The sequence below is a fragment of the Selaginella moellendorffii genome, unplaced genomic scaffold (assembly GCF_000143415.4).
Source record: "Selaginella moellendorffii unplaced genomic scaffold, v1.0 SELMOscaffold_144, whole genome shotgun sequence".
NCBI classification, from domain to species: Eukaryota; Viridiplantae; Streptophyta; class Lycopodiopsida; order Selaginellales; family Selaginellaceae; genus Selaginella; species Selaginella moellendorffii.
The window spans coordinates 107,046-122,751 of record NW_003314405.1 but is presented as its reverse complement, the minus strand read 5'-3'; the positions used below and the strand labels follow the sequence as shown (position 1 = coordinate 122,751).

Below are 15,706 nucleotides of genomic sequence, written 5' to 3'. Positions count from 1 at the left end.
ACAGAGCAACAGTAAGAAAGCTTGGCTATGAAAATTAAATGATTCTCTTCTTACCAGTAAGTAGTGGTCAATCACAGTGGAGCTCTTGCAGTATAGTGTAAGCAATGAAATTTCGTCTCTCCAAGTGCTGAGCTGATCTAAGGCATGGAAATCATGATCAGTGGCTATGGATTGACCACAAGAGTGCCATGGATTTCAATCCCCCTCTGGTTGCCAAGAGATCTCCGGTGACAAAAGTTTCCTTGTAGTCTATGCTAGATTTTCGAGAGCATCAAGCACTCCAACAGCAGCAGCAGCAGCACAGGATCAGGCTAGGCACACAGGTGAAGGGAAAATCTGAGTCGAAAGGGTTGGATTTCTTGAGTTATGACAAAGAAATGAGGGATCTCATACTTTCACCGGGTTTGGGACTTTGCCGAAAAAGCATGGCTGCTTTCCTAGCTGTGTTCTCCAGTTCAAATGGTTTCCTAGCAAAAATTCCCTGTTCTCAATGGATTTCTTGATGATGGGCTCTCTGCATTGCTTCCTAAAAAGCTCCTGGCGGTCCTAGGAGACGATCTTGAGAAGTATAACCTGGTTATAGTTTTTCTTTAGCTGCTTGATCCCTGATCTTTCTACAGCCCTCTTGTTCAAGCAATGTTGCTGCCGGCCCGAGCCTAGTACCTGGAGGAGCGCAAAATGCCCTTGCATTCATCGCCAAAATGGTTAAAAAGAAAAAGAGAGAAAGATACCTGGTCACCACGTCTAGAACTCTTCCAAACTGGCACACTGTCACCTGATCAATCCTGCTCCAGTCACCAGATCTTCCTCGTGGCCTTGGGCTGCTGCTGTTACTTGAGCGATCATGATGCCTAGACAAGTGCAGCTATAGTCAACACATTTGCATACGACATGCATCGTTAAGCCTTCCTCTCCCACCACTTGTGATTTGGCCACCTCCCATTGGCCAGGAGCAAACATCAGTGCAATTATTCACTAACACACCCTCCATTGGACGATTGGCTGGATCTGGTGGCTCAGAAAGTTCGGCAACTCCTCCTTATTATGATAGATTCTTGTTAATTTTTTTATTGGCGCTCTTATTTTTCACCTTTTTTTATTTTTGAATTTTCTGTGAGCCATATAATTAATTATATATCTCTAACTATAAATATCATCCTCCACGTCATCCCATGTAATGTCCTTTTAACTGCTGAACTTTTAGTTGATGGAAACAGCTCCAGCCCTGGATCAGAGACAATCTCCAACCCATCATCACCACCACCCTTCTGTGGCACCCAGAAAGATGCCATGACTATTCAACGGGCGAGTGTAACCATGGTCCTGAAATCCCTAAAGACCCCAACCTAATTATCTAGGATCTATGGCTTACACTGAGGAGCTCTTGGACTTGGCGCTATCTGAGAAGCTGCTTGGTATTGATTGGCATATGCCCAGGGTTGAAGATGGAAATATCAAACACCTCTGTCCCCAAGATAGACATACCTTCATTACTTACTGCTCTTATCATCACAAGCTAGGTTCTACAAGTTGGGTTCTATGTGGTGGAATGCGCAGGAGTGGCCGTTCGTATCATTTTGTGATCACGAGGTAAATGATATATTTTTTTTATAACATTTATTTTTTTTATTTTCTTAGTATTAAGATATAAAATGGATCATAAAGGGCAAGGACTGGACTTTCAAGATTGCATCAATTGTAAAAAGTAAATCCTATTCACCATAACAGTGGTGAAAGGAGTTGTAGAGCGCCTTGATTGTCTCATGAAGAAGAACCGTAATCCATCCCTGCCAAAGAACAAAAAGAATTAAGCAAAAAGCATATGTTGGTGTTTCCTTCAAAACGTTTGCCAGCATCACGTAAGGCAAGTGCTTCCCCAGACTTTTGGAGTGAGTCGTCTCCAAAACATTCTCCGCTCCCTCGACTCCGGAGCTAATGCCATCCGAGTGTGTGATGCAAGCTCCAACGAAGGATATCCAGCCGATAGCTCCAGGCCTGAGAGGCACCGAATTCAGCAACTCGTGAGCCTCCGTTAACTTCCCAACTCTTCCCAGGATGTCAGCCACGCAGCAGTAGTGCTCCCTTCCGGCGATAAGGAAGTTTAGGGCTCTTGGTTTGTCGTTGCAAAGGCTGCGATATTTCGAGCGATTGACCGCGCGTCTAGCGATTTCTGGGAGCTGCCGATCGCTTTGGAGGCTGTCTTTAGCAAATGCTTTTCTGGAGCTGGGATTTCTCATGGATGTGGAAATTTCTTTCTAGGGGGATTTGCAGCAGCTGAGCTCGAGCTCCAGGTCGTGTTTCACAGGAAGGAAATTGGCAGTAACAGGTGTGTGAGACACGTTTTCGACAGCGACAGTGCTCATTCGTTCTAGCTTTGCATGTTTGCAGGCGCTCAATGTGGTACCTCCTCCAGTACGCAGGAGTACCCAAGAAATGCTGGTTCCTCTAAGATACGCTGTCGTCAAATGATCCTCCTTCAGCTTGGCCAGGCAGAGCAATGGTGGATGGAGCTAGGAAAAGATCCTGGGATGGACCAAAGCCCATTTCACTTCTTGGATCCACGGGCTCCGTCGGCACACAGGTTAGAATGCAAGCGATGAGGATGCTAACGTGGTGTTGTGCCAGACACTTGACATCGTCTTGGAAAACCCTGACAGATTCAAAGTTGTTGGCCTGGCTGCTGGCTCAAACGTTACACTTGTTGCTGATCAGGTAAACTACGAATTGGTCGGCCGTCGTATCTGTTTTATACGAGCTTACACTGCCAATCAACAGGTCAGGAGATTCAAACCAAGCATGGTTGGGATTCGAGACAGAATTGAAAGAAGCCATTGCTGATCTTGACGAAAAACCAGAGATTGTCGTTGGGACGAAGGAATTGTACAGGTACTTCGATTTTCTCAGTTGTTCTTTCTCTTTCTTTTTTTCTCTTGTGTTTGCTTTTTTTGCCCTTCAGATAGCGTGTCATCCAGAGGCAGTAGAAGTTGTGGCAGGAATCGTTGGTTGTGCTGGCCTCAAGGTAAGCGTACATCAAGCACTTGAACATGTACAATAATATTCTTTGCAGCCTACAGTAGCAGCAATAGCAGCTGGAAAGGATATTGCTCTAGCCAACAAGGAAACTCTCATAGCCGGCGGTCCATATGTTCTACCTCTTGCAAAGAAACACGGAATCAACATCCTACCTGCGGACTCAGAACATTCCGCAATTTTCCAGGTGATGTATTTTCTTTCCTCCAACAGTGCTTGTTTCTAACATTCAACCATGCGTATTTCAGTGCATTCAGGGGCTTCCAGAGGGCGGAATGCGTAGGATTTCTCTCACAGCATCTGGTGGGGCGTTCAGGTTCGTTATACTTTACCAATCCAAACTGAACTTCTCTTTAAAAATCAGGGACTGGCCAGTGGAAAGGCTCAAGGACGTCAAACCAGCAGATGCGCTGAAGCATCCAAACTGGAGTATGGGAAAGAAAATTACAGTGGATTCGGCAACCTTGATGAACAAGGTATAAAAAACATTTGAACTAACATCTTCTGCTGGCAGGGACTTGAGGTCATTGAAGCTCACTATTTGTTTGGAGCTGACTATGATGACATTGACATTGTTATCCATCCCCAATCGATTATACCCTCCATAATCAAGACACAGGTAATATTAGTTGAATGCTGCGTCAACACACAACTATTAAATACAGGATTCCTCCATTCTGGTGCAATTGGGGCGGCCTGACATGCGACTACCTATTCGTTACACGGCCGGATAGGATTCCATGCTCAGAAATCACCTGGCCAAGGCAAGTAAGCTTCACATTTTATCACCTTGTCGTTTGGAAACATTTATTCACACCGGAGCTTTGAAACAGGACTGGATCGCTAACGTTCAAAGCTCCCGACCGAGCAAAGGATCCATCCATGGACATATCCTACACAGCTGGAAGAATGGGAGGAACCATGACAGGAGTCATGAGTGCGGCCAACGAGAAAGCAGTGGAGCTCTTCCTAGACGAGAAGTAAGCAAAATAGTTGGTTTCCAAGGATTCTTTTCTCATGATTGGTTATTTCGACATCATCAGATTGATCGAGAAGACTTGCAAAACGCACGAGTGAGATTTTGTCAAGGAGCCAAGCCTGGATGTTATCCTCGCGTCCGACCGATGGGCCCGGATTTACGCTGTGGAAGTCGCAGCACAGGCCCCTCCGGTATGAGAATATATATACACTTCGGTTCTTTGAACTAAAAGCTCTTGTTGCTTGCGGTTCTCGATCGACTTCACTCGTAAAACGTTTCTTCCAGCTTCGTAGTCAGGGACAGGGTCCAAGGATGTACGCTGGAGGTCTCAAAGTCGGTGGATCTTTCTCGTTATCACGCGAGGAAGAATGGTGAGTCGTAACCATGAGCACCAGCAGCAGCAGGATGATCGCAATGAGCGCGCACTTCCGGGAGCTCCTCTGGCATAGTGGCTGCGAGTTCCCTGTCGACGTAGTTGGCCGCCATGTGATCATATCTCAATGAGCTTCCACCAGCACAGCCATGTCAAGGAAAATCTTCTTGATCTCCTTTCCCTCTCCCGGATCTCCTCATACTGGATCAAACACCGGTCTCGACTCTTGATGGTCTTGTGCTGCACCGTCCAATAGACAAGATCTGACAGACAAACTTGAACATGTCACTCGCCTCTCAAACTTGATCATCCACATCTACAGTAAATGTGGCATTCAGGAGAAAAACTCATGTATGCCCGAAGTTCATCCACATCTGCTTCATGCCCGTGCGACGCTTTCTCGTTAGCCGTCATTGAGCTGTGACTAGGAAGACCATGGATGTATTTCCTTAGCCATGCTCTCGAGGCCTGTGACAAAATAAACACCGTGCTCAGTGCACTTTCGTGAGTTGGATTTCAATTTAAACAACAAGCATTAACATGCTATTGCATCAAAAGTCATGCAGAAGAAATGGGCGGTAGCTGCAGAAGTACACGATCTTCAGCCCAAACTGCATTGAAGGTGGTAGCCTCCAAATCACCAAGCTCTGGAACGCGGTTGCACACAACAACATTTGGAATACCAAATCCAGAATCAGCATGCATGGTGTGGTAATGCCACTGCCTCTCCTCCAAGTCGTAGACCACAATGAAGCGACCAGAGTCTATATCCGGATAGCTCATATTCCCCTGAGATATGCAAGCGTAGCGACCACCTGCCGTAAACCAAAACAAGTCACCACCTACTCTGTCAACCCCATCCTGGTATATGGGATGTGCAGCAACCTTTTGCCACCCTTCTTCACCACCCTGCCAGCTGAAGACCTGAAACTCTTCAAAAGGTATGCAAGACATCATGTAGAAGCTGCCCTCGTGCCAGTGGACACCCTTAAGACGAACATTATCTGGCACCGCCGGCAAGCGCTTGTATGATTGATTTTTGGGGTTGTAGTAGACGGATGGAATGTACGTATTTCCAATCTCCCTCACCTCTTGAGCGTCCATTAACTCAAGCTCGACGTCTTTTTCCCCTCCAACATCTAACAGAGGCTGCCAGCTCCCGGTGGAGGAGACGTAGAGAAAGCAACCGTGGCTTCCTTCGTACGCAACGTAGAGCTGATCATGATATCTGTCGAGCAGCAAAGAGAATGGACCCATTTCGTGGCAGGAAGGGGCCAAGCGTAGCCCATGGCTTCCAATTAACTGCTCCGGGATCATGAGACGTTCTCCATCACACGGGCTCCATGCTAATGTGCAATCGTCTGTGCCATTGTCTCTGTGAACGAGGACCCAGGTCTTTGAATCATCCATCTCCTCTATCCTATTTGCTACTTTAACCGCTGAACCTTTAGCCGATGGAAACAGCTCCAGCCCTGGATCAGAGACAATCTCCGACTCACCATCATCACCACCCTTCCCTGGCGCCCAGAAAGATGCAACGAGACGACCCATGGCCCTGAAATCCCTAAAGACCCCAACCTAATTATCTAGGGTTCATCTGGATCTATGGCTTTACACTCTCACGCCGACATGAGCCCTAACCCTAAAAAACACTTTGCCCTAAAAACTCTTAACTTGGACTTACGCAATCCGAGAAGCATACGCCCAGGGTTGAAGATGGAGATATCAAGCATCTCCGTCCCCAAGATAGGCGTACCTTCATCACTTACTGCTCTTGATTCAGAAGCCTTGTGGTACGAACTGGCCGCATATTGCAACCAGTATTGTGCACTTCACTTGTTGGTTGCAATGTGCCGCCAGTTCATTTTTCGTCTCTCACAGCTGCTTACAGCTACTATAGTAAAGGCTTTCAATTTTGACGATTGATACAAGGAGTGGTATATAGACCACAGATCCCAAGAGAACAATGTTCACGTGCTCGAAGCAATGGCTTTTCTCGCCGAATTTTTTCCAAATGGCATCCGGCCATACAAAGGTATGGCAGTTAGGACAGCAGTGCAGCATTTTGCAGATGAAAGAATACACCACCCCTTGGCTGGTGTGGTTTACCACAAGGACGGCTGCTTTTGCTCTACCCACCATAGATGTTTGGTGGATGAGAAGATGATGAAGGCTCACAAAGCTAAGGAGATTCCAGGATACCATGTATATTACACTGCTACTTTGAGAGGTATGTTTTATGTTTTTTTATTGCTCTCTATTTATTCAGCATTGAATTCCTGGGATATTTGGAAGGCATGAAAGGATATCGCCTTTATTCTCTCAAGCGCAAGCCTTTGGAAGGAAACGTGTACCTGTACAAGTGTGGTGACGATTTTCTCCTGGTAGCATTGTACGTTGACGACTGCATTCTCGGTGCAAAAACCCGCCACCTGCTGGACGAGATGAAAAAGAAGCTGAGTGAAGAATTTGAGATGTCTGACCTGGGCGAGCTTCGCCATTTCCTTGGCATCCAAATTATACGCAATCGAGGAGCACGCACCTTGAGCTTGACACAAGCTCACTATGCAAGGGAGATCTTGGAACGCTTCAATATGCTGGACTGCTCTCCCGTGGCCACACCTCTTGAGGTCAATCACAAACTCAGCCGTGACATGGCCCCTGTCACAGAGGAAGAACGAGAGTACATGGCCACGGTGCCATATCGTCAAGCTGTGGGGAGTATTGTTTATTTGATGCTGGGAACGTGACCAGATCTCGCCTATGCTGTTGGGATGGTCTCCCAGTTCCTCGAGCACCCCGGACTTGCACATTGCCAAGCTGTGAAGCGGATTTTCCACTACGTTCGAGGTACCTTGCAATTGCAGCTTCACTATGGTCACAGGAACTCCATAGCCGACTGTGTTTTTCTCTCTGTCTAGATTTAACTGGAAAGCATGAGCACAAACACCTTGGAATCATAGGTGGAGGAAGGTAGTGATTTTTACTCGCATTTTCCCAGAGACACTGCACTCTTGGTCGCTTTTCAACACTGCAGAGTGCTCAATAGGTTTAACATTTAAAAATTTTAACTTTTAAGTGAATAATTTTATATTTATAATTTGTAAATATGTCTATAATTTATAACCTCCTAGTATATTCTAATTATTCTACCATCTAAATTATATACATATTTATAATTATATATTTTTATTTGATTAATTAAATTCATAATTTAAGCAAACAAAGCGTTACGCAGCAAATTATTAACTAGGTAATAATGCTAGATACAAATTGACGGGTGAAGATCATTATAAATCAAACAGATGAGAGAAAGCGGTGAGGTTTTTATTAGAATGGAAGAGAGGTTATTTGAAATGACATGGGAGAGAGTGTTTAGGCTTGGCCACCACGGAGACGAAGGACGAGATGGAGGGTCGACTCTTTCTGGATGTTATAATCTGCCAGAGTACGCCCATCCTCGAGCTGCTTCCCGGCAAAGATGAGACGCTGCTGGTCCGGAGGAATGCCTTCCTTGTCCTGGATCTTGGTCTTGACATTGTCGATCGTGTCCGAGCTCTCCACCTCCAGAGTGATCGTCTTGCCTGTCAAGGTCTTGACGAAGATCTGCATGCCTCCACGGAGCCGCAAAACAAGATGAAGCGTCGATTCCTTCTGGATGTTGTAGTCGGCTAATGTCCTGCCATCCTCGAGCTGCTTCCCGGCGAAGATAAGTCGCTGCTGGTCCGGTGGAATCCCCTCCTTGTCCTGGATCTTAGTCTTCACGTTGTCGATGGTGTCTGAGCTCTCCACCTCCAGAGTGATCGTCTTCCCTGTGAGTGTCTTGACAAAGATCTGCATCCCTCCACGAAGACGAAGCACAAGGTGGAGGGTCGACTCCTTCTGGATGTTATAGTCCGCCAAGGTGCGTCCATCCTCGAGTTGCTTCCCAGCGAAAATAAGTCGCTGCTGGTCCGGAGGAATTCCTTCCTTGTCCTGGATCTTCGTCTTGACGTTGTCAATAGTGTCCGAGCTCTCCACCTCCAGAGTGATGGTCTTGCCGGTGAGGGTCTTCACGAAGATTTGCATCCCGCCGCGCAGCCTCAGGACGAGATGGAGGGTCGACTCCTTCTGGATGTTGTAGTCCGCTAAGGTCCTGCCGTCCTCTAGCTGCTTACCAGCGAAGATGAGACGCTGCTGGTCCGGAGGAATTCCTTCCTTGTCCTGGATCTTCGTCTTGACGTTGTCAATAGTGTCCGAGCTCTCCACCTCCAGAGTGATGGTCTTGCCGGTGAGGGTCTTCACGAAGATTTGCATCCCGCCGCGCAGCCTCAGGACGAGATGGAGAGTCGACTCCTTCTGGATGTTGTAGTCCGCCAAGGTCCTGCCGTCCTCTAGCTGCTTACCAGCGAAGATGAGACGCTGCTGGTCCGGAGGAATCCCTTCTTTGTCCTGAATCTTCGTCTTAACATTGTCGATGGTGTCCGAGCTCTCCACCTCGAGGGTGATCGTCTTGCCGGTGAGGGTTTTCACAAAGATCTGCATCGTTGCTGCCGAAATAAGCCTACAGTCGCAAAAAGCCCCGTGAGAAACGTAGAAATCGAAAGAAAAGATCAGATCCAGCAAGACAATCACGAAACCCTCGCACACCGACCGGAAATTTCTAGCAGGAAATCATCACCGCCATAGCCATAGCCACTCACCAAGAAACGCAACCACCGCCCACAAATTGTGGCAAACCCTTGCCCTATCCTTTGCTTTATACTCGAGAAGAACAATCATGGCCGTTGAACAGGCGCCCAGGATACAATCAATCGTGACCGTTGAATCTCAGATATTCCGTTGGGGGTTTAGGGTTCTTGATGAGCCCAAAGCGCGCTCTTGCCAAGCTCCGCAATCTCGCGAAGTGGAACAGGTCGCTCGATCCATTCGATTACTACGGTGTCGTGCGCACATCATTCCCGGTGGAGGTCACGGACGAGGAATTGCTCGTGCATTTGCATCGCACGCTGATCGAGGCCAGGGTTGAGGCGGCGCAGCGTCCACGGCCGGAATCACAGTTCTTCTACGTCTGGGACACCGCAGCGTACAAGAAGTTCCAGGAAATCCCATCCGAGAGGCATCCGCTCTTCCGCTGGGTGGAGGAGCGGCTAGAACAGGGCAGGATCTACACCACGGCCGAGGAAATGGATCAAGAACAGGGCTGGCTGCCGTGCTCGGTGCGTCCATCGCAGTACGAGGTACGTCGCGTGACCAGGAAATATCTGGGATTCGAGAGCACTCCAGAGGAGCTGGACGTCGGGCTGGCGGATTTGATCCAAGCGCGTGGCATGAAAGAAGATTTCGTGGAGCGGCAAGGCCTGTTCGTGACGGGATCGCGGGTTTTGATCCGAGAGGCTGTGGTCTTGCCCGAGATCTGGATGAGGCTCCTCAAATATTTCGAGGAGAGTTGCTTCTCCAACGAGAGAGTCTTTGATCTTCCACAGCTACGACAGGTTTACGAGTGTGAGGGGAAGCCGGCAGAGATGTCGATCAACGAGCACTTTGGGATGGATTTGAGGAAGGATGTGATGCTCTTCCAGCCCAGCTTCGAGGTCGCGATCGAGAAACTGCCTCACAGCATTCCAGATTGGTGTGACGAGTTTCCCGTGGAGAAGAAATTCTGGGAGAGTCTACCCGACGCGGAAGAACGTCCCTGGGACAGGAAACATGCGTGGTTTAAGCTCCACAAGCCGGACGAGAGGAGGCTTGTCTACTGCTGTGACTTTCGAGCTTACATGAATCTCAACAACGAGTTTGACGATCCGGAGAGCGAGCTGGGAAAATGGACGAGGAAGTGCCTCGAAGGTGGGAAGCTCTACGTGAGAGACTGGATGGTTCCGAGGAGAAAGGGATTGAAGGCCAGGAAGGAGGACGTGGTTGTGGTGAATTCCAGGGGCTGGAAGGTACTCCCTTGGCCGGAGTCATGTCCGGAGTTTGATAACGAGTATCCAGCGCTGTCCAGGGCTGGCTGGCCGGACCTCGACTACTGCTTCATCGTGGATAGATATTTCAAGGAGATTGTGTTCGTGACCGGGGATCCAGCCATTGCAAGCGAGGTGGCGAATCCAACATTGAGAAATTCGCTCTTGAGGAGGAGGAAGCATCACTTACTGCACGATATAAGGCAGGTCTATAGCTGTGGCAGCGAGCCCGCTCCGGTGGATCTCGGCTAGAAACTGGTGAGTATTTTTCGTTTGCTTTCTGCAAAGAAAAAGCTAATCGTCCTTTGACAGCTTGCTCAAAATTGACAGCGAAACAAGTAAGTCTCCTCTCGATATCTTAAGTTCGCTTGGCTAAGTGGTAAACGTGTCCATATGATCCATGCTTTAAGAAGGGAAAGATGTAGACCCGGGCAAGCCGCTGCTCTTTTGAGCTTGAGTAAGGATGACAAGCACGTTTGCCTGGACGATCGTCAAGTAAGCAGCGCTGTCGACGAGCTCGACAGATCCGGCAGAAGCTGCTCCTACGACACTTACGCTAGCTTTCTACGGCAGTGTGGTGACAACAGGGCCTTGGAACAGGGGAAAAAGGTCCACGCTCTCATTTCCCGAAAGACTTTCCGCGGGGACAGGTTTTTGGGAAACTTGCTGGTGCAAATGTATGGCAAGTGCCAGAGCTTGGATGATGCTGTCGCGGCTTTCGAGAGCATCGAGCGGAAGAATCTCTTCACGTGGACGATAATGTTCGCGGCGTTTGCCCACAATGGGTATGTTCTACAGGCAAGGGAGCTGTTCGACAAAATGCCGCAGAGAGATCTGGTTTCCTGGACCACGATGGTGGCTGCCTATGCCAGCAATGGTTGCAACGGTGAAGCTCTGGACGTGTTTAAAGCGATGGACTTGGAGGGTGTCCAGGTCGATGGCATTGCAGTTCTGAGTACGTTGGATGCTTGTACTGAACTCGCACACGGTCGGGTGATTCATCAGGCAGTTTCAGGGACGATCCTTGAAGACGACGTGAAAGTTGGAACAGCGCTGGTCACCATGTATGGCAGATGCCACTGCCTGGTAAGTGCTCGGATAGCCTTTTGCGAGATTTTCGAGAAGAACCTGATCTCCTGGAATGCCATGGTTGCAGCATACGCTCAGAATGGATCCCGTAAGCAAGCTCTGCTGGTGTTTCGCTTCATGGATCTGGAAGGAGTTGGGCCCGGCCCCGTGACGTTTACCAGCATTTTGGAGGTATGTGCGAGCTCTTCCGCTCTGGAAGACGGGAGATATATCCACTCCAAAGCAGTCGCATCAGGATGCCACAACGATGTTAAGGTGGCAAGCGCGCTCGTCAACATGTATGGAAAGTGTGGCAGCGTTAACGATGCAAAGCAGATTTTCGACAGCATTCCTCACAAGAACGTGGTGACATGGTCGGCCATGGTTGCTGCTTATGCTCAGAACGACTGTGGGAAAGAAGCTCTCGAGCTGGGGATTTACATGGATCTGGAGGGCCTGCTACCGAACGAAGTTACTTTCGTCAGCATGGTGGATGCGTGCGCTTGCATCCCGGCGCTGAGACAGGGAAGGCTGCTTCACGAGGGCATCCGCGTGAACTTCAAGGCTCCATTGGTACTCGAGCTTGACAACGCTTTGATCCACATGTATGGACAGTGCGGGGCCCTTGAGGATTCCAGGAAAGTTTTCGACAGCATGGGCCTCCGGGACAGCATCACGTGGAACGCTTTGATAACAGCGTACGCTCAAAATGGAGTCCCTGAGGAGGCCTTGGTTCTGTTCCAGGATATGAAGCTAGATGGAACAAGTCCGTCCGAACTCACCTTCATGAGCGTTCTGTCGGCTTGCAGCCACTCTGGATTGCTCGGGTACGCAAGGCAGTGCTTTGTCTCTATCACCGGGGATTTTTTCATGGCTCCGGTGGCAGGTCACTTTCGGTGTCTGATCAATCTTCTGGGCCGAGCAGGGAGGCTGACCGACGCAGAAGAATTGATGAGCAGCATGCCGTTTGAAGCCAGTGGCTTGGAGCTGGCGAGCTTGCTTCATGGATGCAAGACACAGGGAAGTCTCAGAGGAGGAGCTCGAATCGCAAGAAAAGTCATGGAAGGCGGGGATCCGGTCGGGCCTTCCTCACCTTATGTGTTGCTATCAAGCATCTGGAGAGACAGCGACCAGGAGGAGGAAGAGTTACAGCAGCTATAGGCAGAAAAAGTGCTAGGACAACATCTTAGAGTTGACATTTGATTCAGAACGACGTGGCCGCGAGTTCTTCACAGAAACGAGATAAGTTCTGGAAGGACGAGCCACCGTTCGCGACAGCAGCTCTGGCGACGTCTTTCATTTGCTTGGCTTTTGCCCGAAGCTCGGCTGCAACTTCGTGATCTTCCACGATCTCCCGTATGATCTTCTGGATCTGGACAGATTTTATCACGCCGCCTCTCTTGGCGGCATTAACAGCAGCGGTGGTGTCGGTGTCGGTGTCGGTGACTTGACGAAAACGGAGACCGAGCTTCCAGTCCTCGGCCATGAGCTTGCAGTTTAAGTTCTGCTCGGCAGCCCAAGGCCATCCGACCATTGGAACGCCACTGGCTATGCTCTCCTGGATGGAGTTCCAACCGCAGTGGGTGACGAAGCATCCTACGGCAGCATGCGAGAGAACTTTGAGCTGCGGCGACCAGGCAGTGACGAAGCCGAAGTTTCTGGTTCTCTCCAGGAACGCTGCTTTCCTCTGCTCGACGTCGCTCTCGTCCAATCGTGGAAGAACATCCGGACGAGCGGCCGTGACGAGCTCCGGACGGATCACCCACAGGAACGGCTGCTTCATGGCTTCCAACGCCTCGGCGAGCTCCTCAAACTGATCCACGGACAGTACGGCATTACTTCCGAAAGAAATGTACACTACGGAAGCTGGAGCCTGGCCGTCCAGCCACTCGAGGCACTGCTCGTCTGCCGGTCGCAAAGCTATGGTGGAGCTAGAGCTGTGGAGCAGGGAGAGCGGTCCGACCGACACGAACTTGTGGCCGAGACGCTGCTGCATCGCCTCAAAGACCTGAGGCTCGAGCTCGCTGAAAGAGTCGACGAGGACCCAGGCAGCTTGACGTATCAACGGGGCTCTCTCGACAATCATCTGGATCCATCGCTCGCTGGCCGTGTGGAGATACGTGGGAATGTCAGCCGGGTGAAGTGGAGGGAGGCCGGGGATATAGTCGACGAGGAAGGAGGCTTGGTCGAGCTCCAAGACTGCAGGGAAACAGGACGAGAAAAAGCTTAGAAGTTCCGGAGAATGAATCACGAGTGATCGATCACCTGGAACGTGGTTCCTGGAGACCATGTCTTGGATGTGGAACTCGAGCGAGGACCAGGCAGCGCAGCCACACCAGAGCGCCACTCTGGGGATTCCAAACTTGTCGGCGACTCGCTGCGTCCAGGGGAGGAAGTAGTCGGAGATGAGGCAGCAAAAGTTGGAGCTGGGGTGGAGCTCGCGGAGGAGCTTTTCGAGTTCGACGTTCATGCTCTCGGCGGCCTCCATGAAGGACACCATGTTTTGCATGCAGTACGCATCGAAGCCGTGCGGGATGGACCAGTGGAAGGGGATGGAAACGAAGCGAAGTTGATCGAAGGATGGAGATGGAGATGGAGAAGTTTGTGTTGCTGCGTGGAGCTTGCGGTGGATGCTATCAATGTTGACAATGGTCACCACAACGCTTGTGGAGCGCGAGATCAAGTGTTTGACGAGATTGAGCATTGGAGAGATGTGGCCTTGTCCTGGAAATGGCATCGCCAGGATGTGAACTTGGGACATTCTTTGGTGCCTCCAATTGCTTGTACGAGTGAATGTGTGAGTGTCTGTGGGTGTGAGGGTGTCCTTCATGCAATATATTCACTTTATTTGAGAACCTTACATGCTGGGTATTTGAGGGAAAACAAGTGCAGGATGAGGACATGATCAAATAGTTGGGCGATGTGAATAGTAGCTCTGTTGGATCGGCTAATAGAGAGTTTGCTCATATTACCATAATCAATTGCAATCTAGAGAGTTTCTCATTTGCCTTAGTTCTTGAGTTTATGGTGTATATTGGATGATATATTTGGGTGATCTATGGCAATTAATTTGTTGTTAGCAGTTAACACCATATGGCACCAGGTACAGGTACAGCAGGATTGGTGAAACACATGTCTTTTCAGGTAAAAGTATGAAAAAGATTTCTGTAAAAGGCACGGGTGTGTGTAAACTTATGAAATCATTTGAGAATATTTTTTTTATGTATGAGCATGCATGTTCATCTTGCCACTTTGATGCCACATCATCATCATCATCATCTCAGGTTTAGACTGTATAAATGTGTGGTTTATAATTGAATTATAATAAAGAAAATAAATCTTGACAAGATTCCCTTTGTTAGATTTTGTTGTGAACAAAAATCCATGAGTGAGATCTCTTTGCAAGTAGGTGGCATGGCTGTTGTTTTAAGCGTGTGTTGTGCTATTCCTGTGCTATATGGGCGTTTTTATTGCATTTAGTATGGATTTGCAATCAGAGCCCTACATCAGATTGTTAGCCAAGGTTTTTTTTTCTTGTGTTTTGCCATCCACTTATAGTGCTATTAGCAAGTAACAACAAATGCCTTTAAGGGGTAAAACTATGATTTATATATTAACATTAGAAATATAAACAAGGTTTTCACTAGTGAAGAGTATCTCTCCATGCAAATAAGTCATAATCAACACAAAAATACAAGCTTCCACCCTAGGTTGTATGATGTATGTGATGTCACGAGGTTATATGGCCCACGAGAAGAAGCCACAACTCTCATATGGATGTAGACAAACAAACATGCATCCCCATTTTTATGTGTTGCCATATATTGCTCAAGCTTGTGTCCATCAGTCTGATTTGGCTTCCACCTCTACTATTAGAGCCTCCATATTATATCATGTGGTTGGAGCTTCCACCATTTCATGTGGAACTTTTTCATTGGTGATCTTTTATTACATTTAAAGCTTTTCATTTACCATTTTACATGAAGACTCTTCCTTCATTTCTTTGCATTACACTTCTTCATATGAAGGCATATCCTTCATCTCCTTGCATTGCACTTCCTCACATGAAGGCATTATAATATAATAACTCTACTTACTTCAATGTATCTGAGTAAGAAATAAAAAGCCCAACCAACAATCTGATGTAAGTCAACTCAAAATATGCCCATGTCATACAAGGATAGCACAACACACCAAAACACAAAAGAACAAGAGTTATACTGTGGTGTGCAATGACTTGATCAATGCTTACTCTTGCTCTTCAAGTGCCTATGTTGTGCCTAGATAACACACAAAAGAATAAGACACATGGTT

General features: G+C 48.4%; 4 protein-coding genes and 1 pseudogene across 4 annotated transcripts; 3 read left to right on the top strand and 2 right to left on the bottom strand.

The window, feature by feature from the left end:
* The first annotated feature begins 2,396 nt into the window (after positions 1-2,396).
* On the top strand, positions 2,397-4,014 carry LOC9646161 (annotated as a pseudogene).
* A 3,674-nt stretch (positions 4,015-7,688) lies between these two features.
* Positions 7,689-9,121, bottom strand: LOC9646485 (polyubiquitin). Its single transcript, XM_002992861.2, has 2 exons — positions 9,065-9,121; positions 7,689-8,925 (listed from the first exon to the last, which is right to left on the bottom strand). Exon 2 carries the CDS (start codon positions 8,904-8,906, stop codon positions 7,758-7,760), a length of 1,149 nt encoding a protein of 382 aa, XP_002992907.1. The 5' UTR covers positions 8,907-8,925; positions 9,065-9,121; the 3' UTR covers positions 7,689-7,757.
* Positions 9,122-9,223: 102 nt separating this feature from the next.
* LOC9646160 lies at positions 9,224-10,715 on the top strand. The gene is made up of 2 exons (XM_002992886.2): positions 9,224-10,582; positions 10,637-10,715. The coding sequence occupies exon 1, from the start codon at positions 9,224-9,226 to the stop codon at positions 10,574-10,576; it is 1,353 nt and encodes a 450-aa protein (XP_002992932.1). The 3' UTR covers positions 10,577-10,582; positions 10,637-10,715.
* A 2-nt stretch (positions 10,716-10,717) lies between these two features.
* LOC112343339 (pentatricopeptide repeat-containing protein At2g13600-like) lies at positions 10,718-12,553 on the top strand. Its single transcript, XM_024666625.1, has one exon. It carries the CDS (start codon positions 10,718-10,720, stop codon positions 12,551-12,553), a length of 1,836 nt encoding a protein of 611 aa, XP_024522393.1.
* An 18-nt stretch (positions 12,554-12,571) lies between these two features.
* LOC9646484 (UDP-glycosyltransferase 84B1) lies at positions 12,572-14,415 on the bottom strand. Its single transcript, XM_024666618.1, has one exon. The coding sequence runs from the start codon at positions 14,220-14,222 to the stop codon at positions 12,597-12,599; it is 1,626 nt and encodes a 541-aa protein (XP_024522386.1). The 5' UTR covers positions 14,223-14,415; the 3' UTR covers positions 12,572-12,596.
* Positions 14,416-15,706: the final 1,291 nt, after the last annotated feature.

What these genes read in the sequence shown, in the direction of transcription:
- LOC9646485 (XM_002992861.2), bottom strand. Translation starts at nt 8,906, where the DNA reads ATGCAGATCTTTGTGAAAACCCTCACCGGCAAGACGATCACCCTCGAG.
- LOC9646160 (XM_002992886.2), top strand. Translation starts at nt 9,224, where the DNA reads ATGAGCCCAAAGCGCGCTCTTGCCAAGCTCCGCAATCTCGCGAAGTGG.
- LOC112343339 (XM_024666625.1), top strand. Translation starts at nt 10,718, where the DNA reads ATGATCCATGCTTTAAGAAGGGAAAGATGTAGACCCGGGCAAGCCGCT.
- LOC9646484 (XM_024666618.1), bottom strand. Translation starts at nt 14,222, where the DNA reads ATGAAGGACACCCTCACACCCACAGACACTCACACATTCACTCGTACA.